The 21622-nt window shown below is 41.3% G+C and overlaps 1 protein-coding gene across 6 annotated transcripts in view; it reads right to left on the bottom strand.

Moving 5' to 3' along the window:
* ALPK2 (alpha kinase 2) overlaps positions 1–21622 on the bottom strand; it is a 165041-nt gene that overhangs the window by 52599 nt on the left and 90820 nt on the right. For 3 of the 6 annotated variants that reach the window (XM_051642191.1, XM_051642190.1, XM_051642192.1), the window contains 2 exons: positions 8729–10442; positions 987–3819 (listed from right to left, as the gene is read on the bottom strand). In XM_051642191.1, the coding sequence (XP_051498151.1) occupies positions 987–3819; positions 8729–10216 (4321 nt within the window). In that variant the 5' untranslated portion in view covers positions 10217–10442. Of the gene's footprint in view, positions 1–986; positions 3820–8728; positions 10443–19838; positions 20088–21622 lie in introns of those variants that run through there. The other 3 variants (XR_007891783.1, XR_007891784.1, XM_051642189.1) reach the window with 2 other exon arrangements.

Raw genomic sequence — 21622 nt, 5'->3', positions numbered from 1 at the left:
GCCCTGAAGGAATGTGTCTCTCCTCCCACTCATCTGGTTCTCTGGCAAAGGACACAAGTTTGAAGAGAGAAAAGTTTGTTGGCTTTTTTTTTTAATGTGATTGGAAAAGTAGAACTATCACCCAACCACACTGTAATTTGAATCTCTGAAGAGGTTCACAGCTTTGCAGCTTACCTTTAGTCTGACCTGCTAAAATACTCTATACTGTGAATATGAAATGTAATGTTAAAAGGTAAAAATAAGACCCTAGTCTTTGCAAGGTATCCATAGAAGCCACAAATACCTCATCTGTCTACCTGTTACACTATTGCTACTCCTGTCTGCATTTTGTTTCACCTGTTTGCAACCTCCTACAGCCTCTTGCAAGCAACGTGAATCTCATTTAAATTCTATGTTTTCTACGTCAGTTTAATGTTTCATCAGTGTCATCTATGACCAACAGTAGGGAAAAGGAAAGCAGAACCAGCCATCAGCCAGGACTGCAAAGCATTCCGTTTACCGGTGGCACTCTACTAATAACAGTAACACTTGGCTAGTAATAAAACCATTCTGTAACCATGAGAGGGTAATTGCATTTGCAGTGTGGCAGCAAGGGAAGAACACAGCCCTGTGGGAACAGGACAATACAAATCACTAGGCTTGCAGTTGCTATATTGTGTGCAATTATGTGGTACCATTATGCCATACATCCCTGAAAAGGAACTTGAAGACACAAATGAAGAAGCAGCTATTTCAAACAGGTTCAAAGTTCACAAATTTAAAATATTTGCCAGCTAGGAAAAGGATGCTGGGGAAGAGTTCAACTTTGTGGCATGGGCACAGCCCTAGTTACTAACTTCACAGAATGGAAATGAGAATCAGTGAGGGCAGGACACTTTTAGCTGACATGATTGAGACTGCAGGACTCTTGCAGTCTGTTTCACAAATTTGGATTTCATGCTGTAGCCAGAACCAGCAGAAAGAAACGAAAATAATTGTTCTCTTACCTTTGCTATCCTTTTTCAAAACTAGTTTCCTTTGCTCTTTTCTATCTTCTTTATGAGTCATCCCTGCCTCACTCTTCACAGACTTTTTAACACAGCTAAGATCCTTGCTGACATCTCCTCTCTCCTCCAGTCGGGGTTTTTTTGACAGTGTTGCTGGTGGTAATTTCTTCTTTGCTCCAACTGCTAGATGCCCACTCTTTGCTGTGTCTTGTTTACATCTGATAGGCTCAGGCTCATCAGCAGCTGGTGATGTCTGGTGGGATTTTGACCCTTCTTGATTTCTTAGCCTTTCTGCATTGCCTGGGAATGGATCATACGTGGTCAAGGCTAGGGAGAATGGCTGAGTTCTGCTGCAGGGTGGTTGCTCTTGAAAATACTGGTTGTTCCCTGAATCAACTGGTGACAAATTAACTAAACCACTTACCACACTCTCTGATGTCATGACTTCTTTTTCTCTATCATACTCAGTAGTCTTAATGGAATTATCAACCTCAGTTAGCTTGCTGGAAGAGATCAAGTCAGGACAGAAACGCTCAGTGCTTATATTGATCAACTGTCTCTGAGCCTTGGAGCTAATTAAAGTGTGCAAAGGAGAGTTTGTTTCAGCTTCACCTGGGTTATACTCAGTAGCCCTTTGAATCTCTTTTTCATTTTCCCACAAGACTGCTTTCTTCTTGTTTTCTTCAGGTGCCCTAAGGAACTTATCCTTCAATGCCTTGCAGAAAGCTCCCAGCATACTCAAGTTTTCATCTACTTTGAGTGCATTTTGTGTGGATTTGGTTTCTACATGACATCCTGTGCCAGGACACTCCACTGCTGATAGACTGGTCAGAAGGCCCTCTGACTGGCTCTCAGGTGTGGAGAAGGGTGATGCTTCTTTTACAGCCAGCTGCTGGATATCTAACTGATTACTGCTAACTCTAGAATCCTCATTTGATATGCTGAGGTACTGGTGTTGAGCCTTTCTGGGCAGTGGGGTACTCACTGATATTAGACTTCCAGATGCACAGGTGTGAGTTTGTGAAGAATCTGGTTTTAACTCTTCATCAGACTTGAAACTGCTGTCAACCAAAAGTACACATTGTTCTGAAGTATTATGAGGGGAAACTGCAGTCTGACTCTCTGGAACATGACTAACTCCTGAGTCACAGGAAGTTTCATCACCTACACAAATCTCTCTTTGTTCTTCTTCTACTTTACCTGGTTCATATCCGGGCAGTTCTACACAAAAATCTCTTAAAAATGGATCCCCAGAAGAGGGAGTGGATGCCAGTTCTTGGTCTTCTATTTCTGCCAGTTGATCTGTATTTAGGGGTAGACTCTTATGTGTTATGGTTTCAGGCATCTCAGTTAAATTAGGCAATTGCATTACATAAGCATATTTCTGTGTATCAGAAACAACTTGAAAATCTTGACAGTCATTATCTTTTGAAAGATGATAACCATCAGGATTACTCTTGTTTTGTGCACTGAAGTCTGAGTGATTTCCTTTTTCTTGAAAATTCTCTTCATAACTTTTATGTATGGTGTTAACAGAAGAGTGTTCTTCACATGTAAACTGACTGGTGTTTTCACTGGGGAAAATGTATTTCTCTTCAGGGAAACAAGCAAGTTCTTTTCTTGCTAGATAACAGTCTTCAAAATGACACCTGTTGGCAGTTACAGACTCATTTATCAAGGATATGTTGTCCTCAGTATGAGGTAATTGCCCAATTGTCCCATGTAAATTATCTGACATGTAATCTGGGTTTTCTTTGTCACATACTAAATTACCATTCTGTGCATTTTTTAATCTTTGAAGAGAATCTGCATCACATGCTTGGGAAGCATTAATGGTAAGCTTTCCACCCCAAGAAGCAGTCATTTGACTGGATCCATTACTGTCAGTTAATGTTTGATTTGGCTTCTGCTCCCAGCACTCCCCTGTATTTAAGATGTTTGCTGAAAAACAAATGGATGGTGTTTCCAGTTTATTTCCAGTGCTAGAATCCAGACATACGCCATCTGCTTCTACCACTTGTGCAAGACAAATGTTTCCTATGGATGCACTGTTACATGCTTCATCTGTTTTAAGTAGGATATTGGAAACATTGCAGTCTCCTTTCTCTCTTTGTCTACCAGCAGGCTGTGTCAAAGGTTCCTGCTCTTCTCTCACATTCACTGGCAAAATATGATCAGAACAGGTCTCCTCTACCAAGTTCAGTGCTGTGACTTTAATATCTGTCGACCTAATTTCTAAACTAGAGATCCTCCAATTCTCAAAGGGGATCTGATAGTCGGAGTCATCTTCATGAAGAAGTTTCCACAGCTTGTCATGCACTGCAGATATATCAGCATCTCCTTTGCACCCAGGTTCTCCAGATTCCAGGACTGCCTTGGGATTAGCTTGAAGGAGAGGTTCATCACATGGTACACTGCAGAAAGTATCTGTGTCGTTGCTCTGTTCTCCCTCCCATGGTTCATCACAGAGCTTTGCAGATGAGAGAACAGCACATAAACATTCTTGTTTATCAGGAACTGAGCCCATATCCCACAAAGGAAAAGGTGAAACATCATCCTTCGATTGGTTGCCATTACTAAGAGTAGTAATTCCTTGCTCACACACTTGTTGGTGACAACTTTCTCTCTTGTCACAAGGAGCATGGTGCTGAGAATAGGTCTGTAAATTTGTATTTTTTGCTTGTAATGCCTTTTCAGCACAGAGCATTTCTGAAGCTGGATGGATGGCTCTTGCACTCTCACCAGTCATGAAGATGCCTTCCTTTTTTATTTCAGGCTGCATACATGGCCTCTCACAATTCTGGGTAAAGATTTTAAGATTAGCTCCTTCATTCTACAAAGAAGAAAAAAGAGAAATTTAATTAAAAATGAGAATTGCTGCTTGATACAGGCCTGAGCTAGAGTCCTGGCTTGAAATGTACTTAACTTTTTTATTATTATTAATTTTTAAAATACTTGTCAACTGTCAAGTTTCTTGTTCTAATGAGTTTCAGATCTGGATCCAAATGCTGAAAAATATAAAATTTAATCAAGATGAACAATGAGTGGAACAGTCCAACTAGATAAAGGCAGATAAAATAAAGGAAGCCACAACAAAACAGAATAAAATAGTCAAATCTATGCCTTTGGCTGCCAGTCACAGTGTCCCACCATACTTACGTCATTATTACACAACCCAAACTGATGAGTTTCTGGAACTACCCCAACTAGGTTTTGGGGATCTTGCCTTCCCCTTTGCTTCCATGGTGGACATTGCTATCTTAAGTTTCATAAAGGTACCTTCTTAATATGTATCAGTCTTCATAAACTTCAGAGAATGCACCCCACATCTGCTGTGCAATGTATTCAGAACAAGACTCCTACCATGAAATTAACATCTCTGGCTCACTTTTAAGCCATTTTTTAAATTTGTCTTTGGTTACTTATGACCCCTTGAGGTCAAGTCCCGCTTCCAAAGGGAGTGCCAGAGATCATCCCATATCTTGCCTCTGTCCAAGTGGTAATGAGTTGCTCACTATAACGCGTGTTCAGCCCTCCTCTAACAATGAGACAGGCATTGCAAACTTGGGGTACTGCTGGAAAATTGGGGCAGAAAATAAAAATCTGTATTCCTCCTGCATCTCCTTTATTCTTCTACATCAAAATATTCCAAATTGTCCCTTTATGTAGGAACAATCCATTCCTCAATTAAACTAAGCCAAACTGAACTGAATTTATGCAAGGAGTGCAGACCTTATTAAAGAGAACAACTGGCTTGCATGAGATGAAGAAAGTGTTGCCACCTGCCTGGCATACAAAATCTGTTAAACTGTTCACCATTCCTCTCAGAACTGAGCTTTCACTCTTCAAACTCTTGTCCTGGAGACCCTGCCAAGCTTTTATTCTCTAGTCCTCTTCAGCACTAAATCAACTCCACGGAGGTGGTATGTTTCACCCACAGCAAATCACAGATGGAGAAGGCTACAAGTTTTTACTAGACAAAAATACATTGTTTACTAAACTAATTATGCTTTATGCTTTTGGTTACCCTTCATTTGCCAGAATAATCTGTAAAAGTAGAGAACAACTTAGCAGTCAACCCTTGAAAAAAACTTATTTACTTTCAAATAGCCATTAACAGGATATAACATAGACCTCATAAGTTAAATTGTACATTTGACCATACATCTTTCTGGTGGTTGACTGAAGCTTTGCAGAACTGAAGAAATGCTCCCAGCAGAACTGAAGACATGCTGAAAAAACATCAGACCGAGTTTAAAAAACACCAATATTTGTAGACCTTTTACATTTTTTAGCTTTTATGCAGCCACAAACTCAATTTTATAACTGTTTTGGGTTGGGTTTTTTCCCTCATGAGTTCCAGTTTCACCCCTAGTGATTCGTTAACTGGCAATGCCATGGTGGATGGCTGAAATGAGTACCTAGCATACCTAACGGGTGAATCCTCTGGGTCACAGCCAAGCAGTAAATGTGCACTGAGTGCTGGTGGGCACATCATTCATGGAAGTGATTCTGAGAAGCAGCGAGTGGTATTTGTTAGCGAAGCCTATGTAATGAGGGAGTTGCTGTGGGCTGGGGCAGAGGCAGGACCTGCTCGGACACTAGCCTTTTAGTTTCTATATGTTTGTGGCAATAGGATTACTGGCTGTAGTAAATATTACTTCCCTTTGCTGCAAAAGCCACCCACTTCAGCTGCAATTTCTTTCATCCTTTCTTTTTTCTCTATTCAGCTTGAGGAGGATGTGGAGCTGACTACATCCTCTGGACAGTTGGGGAAGGAAGAGATATAGAAAGTTTGTGCCAATTCCTTCAGGTGCTGTTCCCACCCCAAGCACCATGCAGTTGCCACCATGCTGCCAAGGAACCTCAGCTCCACAACTGCAGTCCCCTCCAGTGCCTCCTACTCAAGTCTCCTCTGCAGGAGAAGATGCTAGTCACCAGGTCTTTGAGTTTGGACATACTCCTTTCTCAAGTCAAGAGGGGTGTGAGTCTGGATGCGTCTCTACAGTCAGTTCCAGTTCTCAGTGGGTTCTGAGCATGTGGTGTGAGCCTAGTGCTCCTTCTGCCACTTCCAATTCCTCTCAAACCTCTGGAAAGCAGAGTTGCTTTTGCTGTTTCTTACAGCCACAGGAGCCTCTATCACAGCTTTTACTACAATCTGTGGAATTCTTGCTAAGTATGTTGAACATATGATCAGTCAGTTCCTACCTGTTGTTGGTATGAAACTGAAAATAGACAGCTCTCATGCCCACTGGAAAGCAGGCTGATTATTTCAAGAACCCTTTTATCTATCTAATCTGTGTGTCTCTATCTGGCATCTGTCTGTCTCAAGCATTTATAGACATGCAGCACTGTAGAGTCTAGACACACATTTTGATGGCTTGGAAATAAATACAGTGACAAAAGAGGGCTTCTAATGGAGTGCCTTGCCTTGCATTTGACAAAAGTAGGCCTGGAAGCAGAATGCAATTTGAAATCTCATAGTGGCACATTTATTAATTTTTTAATTTATATTTAACATTAAGTATTTTGCTTATGCCCCAGAATGCCTCTGAACCTGCCAGTTCCAGCAGGACTTTCCCAACACTGCTGGCATCTGGCAGCCCATGGACACGGGCTCTGAAATTCAGGACCTTGTGCTGAGGGTGCTGGCTGAATGCTAGACAAAGACCAGCTCTTGAATGACACACTGCAAACTCGAAGCCTCCTGGCTCTCTGTACAGTATGTAATGTCATACAGCTGGCACAGTTGGCTTTGAGGACCTATTATTAAGCTACTTTGAAGTATTAGATAAAATAATTTAACCTGGGAGCCTCCTACCTTGACCATCTAATGGAAGGAGAAGTCACCCAGCACAGCAGTTGCTGCACAAGTCAAGACGGCAAAGGTTGCTCCAGCTAGAGGCAGCCTGGCATTAAGGGGAGGTGTAAATCTTTGGGCAATGAGTGCTGTGGTTCCACGGCTGCTACGCACCTCTCCGCAGACCCGATTCACCACACGGAGAGGGAAAACACAATGCCCTCCAAAAGTGGTCAGCTCTGGGTTTGCCACAAGTCCCTCACTTGCTCTGGGAAAGCTGTCTCAAACACTGAGCTCCAGAAAATACTACAGAGCACTTTGAGCCCGACCTGTGTGCAGCAACAGGAGGTTGATGCTTTCTTGCCTTTCTTGGGTTACACAGGAGTTTCAGGCTTACTATGTGGGAGCTGTGAGAAGCTGTCCATATTTCCCTTGTACTATAAAAAGTAGCTTCCAGATGGGATGCCTGTGTTTGGCTTATTTTCAAGACCACATCATTTTGCAAGTAGACCTAAATTTCATTTATATTCATGTGTGTTTAAAACCAGGGGTTTGGTTTGTGCTCTTCTCTAGCCCTTCTGTGTACTGATACGTCTTTCCTACTTGATTTTCATCTAATGTACAGTTTTGGTCACGGACACACAAACAGAACAAATACATACTGACTGCAGGTAGAAAGAGTCTAACTGGCCAATCTGAAATCTGACCATGGCACTTTCAGTAACAGGTCAGTTCCTCTTTGCTAAGAGGGCCCTGGGATTTAAATTATTGTACTGCACTTGGAAAAAAACAAAACAATCCCTTTTGCAAAACATGGTAATTCATACTGTCAAGGAAGTCTCAGGAGGTTAATTTTCATAGGGGGTATTCCCCATCATAGGAACATTACATGCTGCTAAAATGAGATTGGAATTTTATGTACTATAAAACCAGAGAAACCCATGGATGTTTTTCAGACAGAAGAATCCAGGGTTTTTTGACTGCTTAAGACACCACTCACCAGTGGTGAGTCAGTCTACTACCCAGAACTGGAGATATTTTCACCTAAATAATACAGATGAAGAAAAGCATGTGGAACTGGAAAAAATCTTGTGGTTTTTTGTTATTATTTTTTTTTCCTGTGCAATGAGCTATGCACTTTCAAAACAGTAAAGTTGGTGATTATAAGATTATTCATGATTCAGTATGTATTTATATATCTTGAGTCCTTATTCTGTGAAATAAAAAGTATAACCCAATGTTCCCACTTATGAAAACTGGTGTAGCATCGTATCAGTCTGCACAACCATACCAATTTCCCCAGCTGATTTCCTGCCAACAGCATAAAACATGCAAGTACCTGAAGAGTACCGCTATGGGGATTTTATTTGTAACTGTTTTTTACATTTCAACTGGGATACCTGACCTTTCATTGTTTTACTTTTAAAAAGCAAAGCTCCATTCACCTCTGAAACACAAACTCTCTGGATTAAATTCCCCTCCTTGTTGTAATTCAGAGAAAAACCCTATTGATTTGTTTTAGATTTTCAGCACCATAAGTGGATGACAATTTTGTTCTTTGAGTATGAACTTGAAAAGAAAGTAAATCAAAACATCTTCTGCCCAGAAGAGGAATTTGAGAAACTTCCTGGACTGAAAGAAACATTACTTTGGTAAGACCTGTGCAGCAGCCTACATATCGGATTTCCCTACCCAGCTGTCCAGAGTCCCATTAGTGCCTCTCACTATTATCAGTCTCACTCTATAATTAGAACAGCTTCTGGTTTATTTGGGCCTTTTTCAAAACCAGATTTCCTTCCCAGCCGTAGCTGTCATTCAGAAGTACATGAACAGTAGCTTTCAAAGTAATTTAAATTTTAGATGATTTTGTGACAAACAGGAATAAAATGCATTTAAATCAGTAGAGCAGCTCTTTCTATTAAACAATAAACACTTCACTTACCCTGGGTGAGATGTCTTCATTTGGCACCTGATGTTGCTCAGAGAGGCCCCAAGTCCTTTTCCTTTCCCAATCACAGTCTTTATCTGCCTCTTCTGCATGACACAAACCAGCCTGCACTTGTAAGCTTTCTCTCTCCTCGGAGATTTGTGTGGAAATGACACCTCCGTGATTGGGACACAGAGCAGTGGATTCTCTAACCTCTGATGCAGTCTGAAAAGATTGTCCTATATTACTCACGTATCTGCAAAGCTCTTTAGGATTTAACAACCTTAAAAGGTTTCTTCTTAGACTTTCTGTCAGGGTACAGACAGCATGCTTTGCATTTTCCTCCGGCACATTTCTTTCCCCCTCCTCTAGCAGCAATGAGCTTTCATCCAGCATGTCCTTGTCCATACTGCTTTCTGTCATTGTCCCTGGAGCCTGATTTGTGGAAGAAGCACCTAAGCCACTCGTAGAGGAGTCCACCTTGGAAGGGATATTATCCTTGTTCTTTGATTCGGCAGTTGGGAAACCTGCAGCTGAGTGAGTGCTTCCATTATTGTCTTCTTCAGTTCTGGGATGGTCATTTTCAATGGCTGCAGATGCAACAGGCGTGTTACACTTTTCTTTGTCTTTCAAACTGGGACTTTTATCTTGGTGGTGTCCAACAGTGAGAGTCATCTCTGTCTGCAAAGTTGACTGGCTGTACATAGAGGGGTCTCTCCTTACATTTACTCCTTCAAATTTTGAGTGATGACTACAGAAGCCAATGGTGGTATCCATAGGCGTAGTGTTATCTGACACTTGGAACAGACAAGGCATTTCACTGAGGAAGTAAGCACACCCATCACAATCCTTACTGAGTTTTAAATCATCTTCATCATCACTTTCTAATAAAAATTGTAACTTCTTTTTCCAGATTTCATTTTCACGCACTGTCAGCACATCCGAACATTCAAAATACTCCAGGTCATCATCAGAAAAGTCATCACTTACACTTGGAATTTTCTCTGAGTAAATGTCTGGAATAGTGGCAGAATTTTCAGAATCATCTTTTACAAAATAATTGTGATTTACTATGGGAGTATCTGCCTGCTCACTGAACAAGGTTAGATGTGTGCCGAGCCCAGTCTTTTCACATGCCTGGACATTTGCCAGAGACTGACCCGATACAGAGTCTCCCATGCTAAGGCAGCAGTTGTCTGTGTGAGAAGGGATTACAGTTGTAGGGCAGGAATGCACCTCTCTGCTGCAGCATTTCTCTGCTCCTCCAGCAGTGACACTGACTACCCCGTTCAAATGAATGAGCTCATCACAATTCTCTGAGAAATCCCTTGGGCAGAATATATTTTCCTGGGGTTTAAATACATTTTTTACATCCATGTTGCCTTCTGTGTTAGGCAAATGTCTGTGGGATTTCTCAAATGGGAACAATGCTTCTGCTTCTCTGAGCTTCTCAAGCAGTAAGCCACTGATTTTTGAAGAGTCAGAGTCTTGTGAAATCAACATGGGGTCACCCTCATGGGGGTAACTCCTGTGTTGTGCAAAGTGTTTCTTGTTCTACTCATTTTACCCTAATGTCTCCCACATTATTATTTAAGTCAACAATGAATTCCGGGGAAGTTTTGGGGTTTGTATCTGATTCCAGTTCAACAAAAGTTGAACAGCAGTTCATTCTAGCTGCCAAACCGTTTCCAGGTACTGTTCAATAAATTGCAGATCTTGCTCTGTGCACCTGCAAATAAAAGAAACCTGAAGTTTAAAATTACTTCTAAAATGGGTAATATGGGTAATATTTTCTAAAAGGTGGTCAGTTGACACATAGTTGAAAGCATTTTCAAACAAAATAAATAATTAGTAAAAAATCAAAAGTAAACACTAAAGCAGTAACTATAACCCAACTGTCTGGAATGGCACTTACTGCCACCCATTGCACCTGTTCAGAGTGATTTCTGCTAGGAAAACCAATTCTTAAGCATGGCTGCACATACACGTAGCAGCACAAAACAGGCTTTAGCACACATAGTTTAGACATTTCTAAATGCAAATACCAATCTGCAGACAACGTACATTTTCACATGTGCATCACTGCTACAGATACCAAGTACCTGCTATTTTGGTCATCACACTGGCACAACAATAGGCTAGTCCTTTAATTGTCCTCATAGCGACATAAATTCCAAAATCTCTTCGTAGAAATACCTGGAGAAATCAGCCTAGTTACATTTTATAGGGCTATTTCTGTTTAAAGCAATTCTCTTGTACTTCAGCTTGATGTTTGTAATGTCTGGTGAGAGAACAATGACATGAGGCCTCAGCTTCTTGTTCATATTGAGTCTCACTTTCAAATGGCTGTGCAGTAGCAAAATGGTGTAACAGTGCAGAATTTACATACAAAAAAAGTGAAATACACCAAAATGCTTCCATGACCTGAGTCTAAAGAAATACTGAATTATCTCTCTCTTCTTAAAAAACTCTCGTTTCCTAAGCATGCCCACATCCTAGGAGTTTAGATACTTTTGCATGCTACTAGAAGCACTCTGGGTCATTCCTCGCCACTGGGTATCCATGCTCATCACAGCAGGACTCTTCCACCACCCAGGGATCCACTCATCAGGGACTGTAGCAGAACTGATTTTTGAGCAAATTGATCTCATGAAGGATGCCAGACTAAAAGCTCTGAAAAACAGTGACCTATTTTTATTCACAGAGCTGATATGACATGAAGAACAGCAGGAAAAACTTTCTTGCCATGCTGCTAACCCAATGAATCAATGTAAAGACACTTTTAATCACTCCCCTTTTCCTTTCTCTCTGCCTCTCCTACTGTGACCTTTTTAGCTCATGTCTCTCTCCTGGCTGCAAGATCACCAGCCACTAGCACCCAGCACAGCAACCCTCCTGATGCCCTTCCAAGCAGTCATTGGACCTGTCAGCACCCAGCTTCATGTCCCAGTCCTCTGCAGACACTGATCAAAGTCACTTAGCAAGAAAGTATATGGGAGCTAAATTAGAGTTTTATGGCTAAATAACAAGGAGCTTGCATGGCTTGCTTGGAATCTGCCTCTCCTGTAAAGAGCAAAAAGCAGCTAGATATATTTTCATTTCCTTCTGGCAAACCCTGCCACAGACACTTCTTCCACAGAGTGACCTGGGAGGTGAAAAGCAGGAAGAGAAATGGTTAGTGGGAAGGAGACTAGGTGGGACAGGTTAAGCTGAGTGACAAACAGTTTGACTCCATGCACACAAAGGAGTGCAAATGAACAACAGTAGATGGGGCACCCAGATCAGCACCCTCTCCCAGTACATAACATCCACGTGTGTTGATTACACACATGTATGAGCCTACTGAGCACACGTGTGCAGCCCCACTGGTTGGCCTGGAGCATGAAGCTGCTGCAGCCTTGCCCTGAGGCTGCTGGTTTTGGCACCTCCCAACAGGCAACCTGAGTCAGCAGAGGGCCTGTGGAGTGCATCAAGAGGGGAGAGGAAGAAGGAGAGGAGATATTTCAGTGGTTTTGATATGAGAAGTGAGAGGGAGCAGTGGGAGGAGGTAGTGAAAAGGCAGGAAAGAGGCAACATGTTGTGACAATTTCGTCTTGGAATAAACTAGCAAAGATCCAGCATACAAGGAGGGGGAGGCCAACAGGAAAGGATGGTTTGAAGAGCAAGACTGATGTGCCACAAAGGTATACTGTCACTTCAGAGGTATAGCTGGGAAGCTGCCAGAAGACACAAAACAGCTTTACAGTAGTGCAAGCCAGCCTGGTCACAGTGGCTCAGCTAATGATGCTGTGAAGCGTTAAACTAAGAGGGGGAAACATGCACTGGTGTGTACAGAAGGTTTCAGGTTACTTTTTAGTAGGAACTTGTTGCAATATGACAAGGGGTGCTGGTTTTGAACTAAAATAGGGCAGATTTAGACTAGATGTAAGGAAGAAGTTGTTTACACTGAAGGTGGTAGAACACTAGAGCAGATTGCCCAGAGAGGTGGGAGACGCCCCATCCCTGAAAACATTCCAGGTTAGGTTGGACAGGGCTCTGAGCAACCTGATTCAGGTGCAGATGTCCCTGCTCACTGCAGGGGGGTTGGATCAGATGACCTTTAAGGGTCCCTTCCAGCCCAAGCCTTTCCTGCCCTCTACACAGGAGATACAGGGCAAGAAACTGATGTGCAGGCTTCCTCAGGCTGCCACCGTTGAACCTGAGGAGCAGCCTAAGCTCAAAATCCATCTAATATGGGCTTCCCTGATAAAGAGAATAAAAGAGGACAATTAGTGCAAATTGCAGTGGTTTTAAATAATGCAGACAGCTGTCACTGGCCCTGGGCCAACACTCTACACTTGCTTCATGCAGGCCTTTGAACTACAATCTAGACCTGGCCCAAAACAAAAGCCTAGGGAAAAAAGGCATTGGATCGCTTTATCTTCAGCCTTTCAGATCTCTAACCATGTTTTCCTTTCTATTTCAACTCTAAGAAATATAAATATTTAACAGGAAAAAAAACAGAGCAGTAGAGATTCATCTTTTCCTCATCCATTTTATTATAGTGCCATGGAATTACCCCCTGCATTCACCCATCTCCTTAAATATGTATTTGCTTAATGTTCCCTGTTGCATTCTCTCAAATCTGCTTTCATCTCTGTTTTTCAGAAGACCAGATGCCTCTTTCCTCTTTTTTGGAGGGTATAAGCTATTTTAAAAGCATGGTAATTTTCCCAGCTGAAAAGAGCCCTGGCAACATTTTTTAATGCAGATTTGCCTCATGAATACTCTTTACTGAAGCAATTGTACTCTACAGTTATCATTATCTTAGTTCAGCTGCATTTTGACATCAAGGGGAAAAGAGCTGTCAGATTTCTCGATATGAAAATTAGATTAGATTACATTCTGTCATATCCAACAATGGAAATTAAAGCAAAATAATGTTCCGTGATGAAAACTGCAATAAATGCTGGTTTTCCACCCAAGATAAAGAGTTGTGTGGTTTTTTTTTTAATCTGGGGAGAAAACAGAATATATTAGATAAAACCATGATTTCAATAAATGAATTTAGATAGAAATTGGAAAGAGAACTGTTAGTATAATGCCCTCTCAGTTCCTCAAGAAAACTTGTGACAGAAGATGAATAATGAAATTCACTACGGAAAGATGAATGGCAGGTCATGATACTTTAACATCAGCTACTGACTAGCAAACTGAAAATAAGCTCAAGTCCTAATTAACTGGGATTTGAACAATGCATGAAAAGAAGAGAGGACATTTACATGTACAAGAGTGTTCTGTGTGTTTCAACTCCTTCTCTGGAAAACCAATGATGCTACTTGCTCAATCAGGTATAAGCTAATGACAGGAGGATACTGAAGCAGAGGTATGCATGAGAAATTAACACCAGGTTTCAGCAGCTAATGGTAAGAAAGATGCCTATTTTTGTTCTCCAATGATCTGTAAAAGTATTTTCTGTCTCTTACTGATCAGAACTCTGGCATTTATTGTGGAATTTTTTCAATACCCCTTGAGGTGAATTAAACACAATTTTATGCTTAAATTAAAAAAAAAAAAAAACACACCACAAAAACAAACCATGGACAAGGCACTGAACAGAGCCCTACCATCACAAGCGGCTCTTCAAGGAGTATGCAGAGACCACCAGGAGCCCATTCCCAACATTCACTGGCACCAGCACCCATCCCGTGAGCACGGGTGCCTCAGCCAGCTCCACTGCCCAAGGAGGTGCCTCAGAGCTGACTCTGCAGGATGGCTACAAGAAAATACAGTGGCTGTTTCTTATCACCACCACAGGTAAACTTAATTCCCTTACATGGAGTATTTCCAGCTCTGGCATAACCCCTTCTGCAGCTGGGCCGTCTTGTCCTCCAAGACAGATCATTCCTCCATCACAAATTACCGCTGCTGAGCAGCTACAGTTTCAGTGTCCCTTCACTACCCCTGGCCACGCTGGCCAACCCTTTAACCTTCCTCTCTCCATCTCTCTGGCCTGTCTTCACTCCCACAAAGAAAACAACGTGCATGTCACCAGGATCCAATGTTGCCTAAACTCAGAGCCCTGAGAACTACGGATAAGGGAAAACACAGCTGGCAGCAGCATGAGAACAGTAACCTGACAGCTGTGGTTAGGTATGATTGAGGAGAAATACAGAATTGGTTAAAACCTGGAATAGTCAGACTAGCCAGGCATCAGCAGGCAGCAAAGATATTTGTAGATGCTTCATCACATCCTTCTATGGCAGGAAGCAATGACAGTGTTCACAAGAAGCAGTCAGTTTCAAACAATACTATGCAAAAGAAAGGCTGGAAAAAGCATCAAAATGGTAAAACAATCACTCAGCTCTTCTCTAAGGAAAAAATACAATGAAACCAATTCAAGTAAATGTTCAGGGGAAAAAGCAACACTCTTTATTTAAAATTCATACGTTGTCATCATTCCATACTGGATTTGAAAAAAATATTCACAGTGAAAAAATTGCCTAAAATTCCATTTCTAGATAAAAAATTTTGATTGTCCAAATTTATTTTCATTAAAATGCCAACATTTTTCCCAATTAATATAAAAAATGTTCAATGCTTGATCATTTATTCCAACTGGGGAAAAACATTTTGAAAAATTATAATTTACGATGCAGGGAACAATGTTTAAATGAGTTTAATTTTCAGTAATAGCCGTTTTGAAGGTGGTTTTGGACCCAAAGCCACTTCTAATGATTTGAGAAGGAATTGTGGGCTTAATCCTAATGTCAGTAAAAAAATTTTTAACTGACAAAAATATAAAAATTTGATTTATCTTTAAAAGTGGCCATTATTTTTTGTTTCTTGCATCACTGTTTTTTTGTACTTTATTCAAAATGGAAATCTTCCTTTGCAAACAATTTTACACCCACAGCAGGTATTTCTACAGAAAGCTGATGCATTTTTACAAGTCCAAACAGAAAGTCCCCTAGAGTCAGGGGAACAAATTCCCTTTACTACCTCTCTGAAGTTTTTTTCTTTTATTTACCATCTATTCATCATGCAATCTGAGTTCTCTGTGCAGTGCTACTCAGCCCACACCCTTACTCAATGGGATTTACTCCTATCTTTCAGAGGCACTTGCTCAGGCCCCTCTCACAGGGCCTCCCCTGCTGCACCCCTGTATTGTCCCTCTCCTTATCATCACCACGCCAGCCTGCCAGGTCAGGGACTGCTCTGTTACTCACCTGCCGCTGGGCACAATGATCCCTGATCTACGCTCAACCCTTGTGCATTACAATTAGTATCTGCAAGCACACTCTGCCAACCCGAGCATTGTCAGGGCAGGTGAAGAGCTCCACATCTGTGCACAACCCCCTGCATGGCTGTGCATGCTCTGCACGTGACCTGCAGTGCTCCCAGCCCAGCACTGGGCGGTGGGGAAGTACCACCTGCTGTAGCCCACGCAAAGGGCTATCTCTGCTTAACACACAGCAGGAATGAAACTGATAACCCCCCGTTTCATACTGAAAAATATCCTTCCATCATTAATATTTTGGTCTCTTTACACCAAGTTGTCACGGGTTCTGGGGTACCTGAAAGCACTAGAAAAATGGATAGCTACATAAATAACGTGTTTGCAATGGCCTTAGATCACACAGACCATGTCTTCAGAAACTTATCTGCCACTGGCCACACTCACAGGACCACACAAAATCTGGCAGATACTTTTTGCTCAACTGATCAAGGAGAAACTTCCACTGAACTTCTACACACAAACCCACCTACCAGAAGTACAACCCTTGTCCTTTGTACGAGTGTAGCCATGAGGAAGTGTGGATGCACGCAGAATACAGTCTGCTCAACCCCTCTGTTAACACTTCTCCATCAGACTGACCTTGTTCAGAAAGCCAGTGGTGTATTTGTTCATGTTCTTCATTATTTCTTCCAATTCACTTGGTCTGAGACAACAAACCCCTCAAATACCAGCAGCTCCTTACTATCACCTTCACTTCATAGGCCAAACTTTGGGATCTAGATTTATCCTTTTGAAAAATAATTATTCCCCCCCCCCCCAACTACCCTGTTAAACTTTAGATTTATCAGTAGCTCCTTCTCCACTTGCCTAGGCATACTATATAGATTTTCATACATCCCTTTATAGAGATGTTTTATTGGCAAGTGGCTTAACCACAAAGAAAGCTGGTGGGTATAATCAGATCACATTTAAGATAACGATGAAAAATGTCCAAACCACAAATGCCCACCAAACCTTTTCTTATAATGAACAGAAATGGTCATGTGCTATGCAGATCCAACCAGAAAGCTAGCTGGTATGGAAAGCAGAACGCTATATATATTGAAATGATTAAAGGGAGAGGAAGCAGCAAAAGCAGAACAGAAACAACAAAAAAACAGTAAGGAATCTCCACTAACTACACAATCCCAAGAAAAATTGAGAAGGAGCAGTGTCTGAAAGGTGGGATTAGGTGGAACTCCCCACCGCCTGGCTCTGTATCCATTCCCCTGCCTCGTGCTGGCATCCCGCTGGAATGCGCGTTGCATACACACTGCTCCTCCCTTTCCCTTCTTTTGGCACAGGCAGAAAGCACAAGCACGTGGGACAACACGGAGTCCTGCCTGGCCATGTTCTCAGTCCGCATGACCAAGTACTCTGGGCAGTACTAAGGAACCCCTAGACATAAACAGGGAAGTTTGGGATGAAGTGCTGGCCATAAGAAGGCTTTGCACTTGGACTTAACTGATTTCTACAGTGCTCAGGGAAACAAACCTTCCTACGCATATCTGTCAAGAAATATGACTGTGCTGTGTAAGATTGGGCAGGAAAAGCCACATACCACAGGCAGAAAGTCACAGTGCTTCCTAGCATGCACCTGAGAACCAAAAGAGTAACATTTACTGCCATAGCTTGCATAGCAAAGAACTTGGCTGTAGCAAATGTAGCTTAAAATTAAATATTCCTGCTAGCAACATGACCCTGACTCTTGGGGTGCAGCGACAGAAACATGTCATAGGCCAGACCACTCAGACAACCTTACAGATCCTCTGCAGAACAACCAATTGTGACTCCGTGTATGTAATGCACATCCTGTCATCCAGCCGTCTGTGAAATCCTAGTGTCCTTTCTAAATGCAGATATGTCCCCTTGCCATTCTCCCTGGAAACATTTCTCAAATATGCCTTAATGTACTTGCAAAGAGTTTGAACACAGTTTGTACAGCTACAATGTTCTAAGAAATCAGTAGCCATAATTCCACCCACTCCTTCCCAGCCTGACACCTGCTTTGCATTTAGGAATACACACATTTTTTCACTTCGTCATCCAGAACCTCTTTCCACTGAGAGTTTTTACTTTGTAGAAAATTCTGAAAGTTTATTATTTTTCTTCTTCCAAGACAGAACACAGACTTTCCCTGTTATGTAATGAATACAGACATCAGACACCCATTTAGATTTCCATTACATTCTCTGTATGGAAATACATGCAAAATATTTACATTTACGACTGGAAACTTGTGACTTTTCAAAAATGTTACCATGCATGTTTCACCATATTTAAATGCTTATTTTCATGTTATCTTTTTAAACTTTTCCTTTAGCAGAGATCAAAGTTTTTAAGAAACTGTTTTTCTTTAAAGCTTAGAAGAGCATTGGCACATTTCTGTGAATCTTTTTTTTTCCCATGCACCCATTAGTACTGATGGAATCAAATTCCACATGAAATTTCTTATCCACTTTCCTCCACTCCTAGCCTATACCAGCCTCCCAAAGTGACTGTGCCAGACAGCCATAAAAACATTTTCCAAAAGTGTTGTGATCATGACTACATCCTGAAATGTTACTATGTTGGAAAAGTTAAAACCTCCAAGACATAAAAGCCTGGAATTTTATAATTCAATGATAACTTCATGAACTCCATTCACAAAGTAGGGCTATAATAAGTATTTCCACAGCAGTTTGCTAACTATACAGCCTTGCTCTTGCACCTGATGGTGCAAGAGCAGTGAGAACCCATGCACAAGGATTTACAACGACTGTGTTGTCTATCTCACAGCAGTTCTGCCTGACTCAGTTCTCTCTGGAATCCCTGATGTTGGAATTCAAACAAGAACTATAACCATATTATTCTTCTATCAACCCTTCAAGACACTGCAACCAAGCCAAACACTTAGAGCAGCACACTTGTAGAGAAGCATGTAATGTCTGAAATCAAACTACCCAAATCCTGTATTATCTAAGCCAGTCATCATATATCTATTGCATTAAAAAGGTTTGGACAAGAAAAACATCAGTGAAGTTTTGGCAGTTCAAACAGTAGATGCCTAGAAAATACAGTCCTTGCAAAATACACTGTGATGTATTGTGTTTCTTCAGCTTACATCATCCAAGGCTTTTTGACAACTTCTTTAATTTAGTGTACTACCCATTGTAAACAGCACCATACGAAAAAGAAAACACCATGGCTAGAATGTGCTGGATAAATTACTGTCTCTGCATATATCTAACAAACACTTTAACACAGAGTAATTAAAATAAGCAATCACAGTACAATTCGTAACACTGATCTGTCTTAATCTATTTTTAACATTTGTCAAGCATCTGACACTGTCAGCAGGAGCAATTCATGCATCTAGCTTGATGATCATCTACATGCTACCAAGTGAACAAATTTTTTCCCAGGAGTCAAAGAAATTTTTACCTAATGAGTATTAGGCCATGCAATATACATTTAAAAATAATAAAATGCATATTTCAGGATACCTAGTGTCACTTAAGCATTCTTTAGAGAAGGAAGCTTGCTTTTGTACAATTTTTGCAATTTCATTTGTTTTGCTGAAACTCAGTGGAAATAGTACCAGATCCATTTAGCAGAATTCTAAATGCAACAGGTTTAAAAAAAAAAAAAAAAATCTATCAGGATAAGCAGAAGTTACTATAGTTAAGTAGAAGAAAATAACAAATCGTATTTTCTGTTCAGTAGCAGTATAAATCACTGTATTAATGTAGTGCACTGATATAGTAACTTGTTCTTCATTTATTTATCAGAAATCATATGCATTCTATTTGCACACAGGAAAAAAAAAAGGAGAAATGTAATTTTAAAAGCACAATCTGACCTCTCAAACCGTAAATGTGCACTTACCCTTGAGCGCTTTTTCTTTAAGTTTTAGAAGTGGGCCAGGCCTGTGGTTTGACTCTGTGTTCCATGACAAAAGGTATTTAATTTATGCACGTTGTTTCAGAGCCGAGAAGCTTCTGTTGTTTTGGTAGTGTGACCTTAGGGTAGTGGGTCTGATCACAGAACAGTTTGACTTTTAAGAGAGACTATTTAATTACACGCAGCAGATGACTCTTCCTGGGAAACCCTCTGCCAGGGCGGGCGAGAGTTGGCAGTGCTGAGAGGGTACATCCTACTTCCATAAAAGTCCACAGGAATTTCCTCATGGCCTTGAGAGAGAGAGGAAGTTTTGGCCTTAGCTTTTCATAATAAAGCACTGAGTTGTTTTTTTAAGCACATGCTTAAGTGTGCTGAACTGTTTTACCAGGGATGTTGAGAATTTCTTACTTGCTTGAAGTTAAGCACACAAAAGCTCTGCAGAACATGAGAAAATCTATAATCCTTAATAAGTAGTTTGAGGAAACCAAAGGTGGATAGTGAACTTTTAACAATCACTGCATAAGAATTCACCTAACAATTTACACTCCTGAAAGGCAAATAAGAGAATCCTGAAGTAAGAAAAGTATTTCCCACTCCTCTTACCAAGAAGAGGAGGAACTTGAATGATTTGCACAAACCACTCTGAGCTCAAGGGGTCTAGAAAAGGCTGAAAAGTAAGTTTCCCACCAAGCATTTTCTTGAGTATTTTGCTGAAAGTGCAGCTAAAACTGGTTATGAAATCTTACCATGCTAAATACTTCTTGATCCCAGTGTTATCTAGAACCAGATAAAAAACTGCTGTGTTCAGCAGTACAGCACCCACAACCACTCTCCTTCAGGAATAGCAGCAGAGATATCTGTGTTCTATGGAATAAGTCAAAATAAACCCCAAAGAAATGAGACACCAGGATTTAAAGACAATTTTAGCCTGAGGTGATTTTAACAGTTTCACATTGTAGGAAGACACCTGACAAGCACAGACCACAGGCTGAGGAAGATGAAAGGCACCCGCCTGATTTTCGAGCAGCTAAGTGATACAGCTATGGATAACTAAGGATCATCTGGAATTCAGACACATTGTCTTACTCTTATCTATTTGGCCATGCAGATTGGCTTTGCTCTACATGAGGATAAATAAACTATTGGCTAATGATGCAGGGAAAAGCCACTCAAGGCAACTTCTTCAAGACAAGTCTAACTGAATGGCTTGTTTTTCAGAGATTCTGGACACCAGAGAAGCCAGGAGAGATGCTATCATCACCGTCATCTGTTCTGCAGGCAGATACGTGTCTCCAAGCAGAGTAAGCCCATTGTGACTAGTGCAGTGCAAGCCACGAGACAACAGATCATACTGAACTGCGATGTTGCTTAGTCAATTGTCGGTGTCGTGCTGCTGCAGCCACCCGACTTCCAGCTTGCTCGCTGGGAAGGCAAGACAAGCTTGCAGTCCCATGAAGAAACACTGCAGAAATACAGGCAGCCACATTTGAATGCTTTATCACTGCTTAAGAGTGTCAGTAAAGTTACTTTCAGTCCATTTGGAGCAAGTTTTAACTCCAGAGAGATGAGAATTCTCCTTAGATCATGGCCACACTCATCTGTCCCTTAGCAGTGATGGAGAGCAGTGATGGAAACATCTCCCCCTTGGGAAACTCTTCCAAGCAGTGCCTCATCACCCTCAGCAAGGCAGGAAAGCACCTGACCCTGAAACCAGTCGCCTGCTTGTCTTGGAACCGGCAACACACGGGGGAAAGCACGTTCAGAGAAGA

Source organism: Apus apus, chromosome Z (assembly GCF_020740795.1).
Source record: "Apus apus isolate bApuApu2 chromosome Z, bApuApu2.pri.cur, whole genome shotgun sequence".
NCBI classification, from domain to species: domain Eukaryota; kingdom Metazoa; phylum Chordata; class Aves; order Apodiformes; family Apodidae; genus Apus; species Apus apus.
This window is presented reverse-complemented; position numbering and strand designations above follow the sequence as displayed.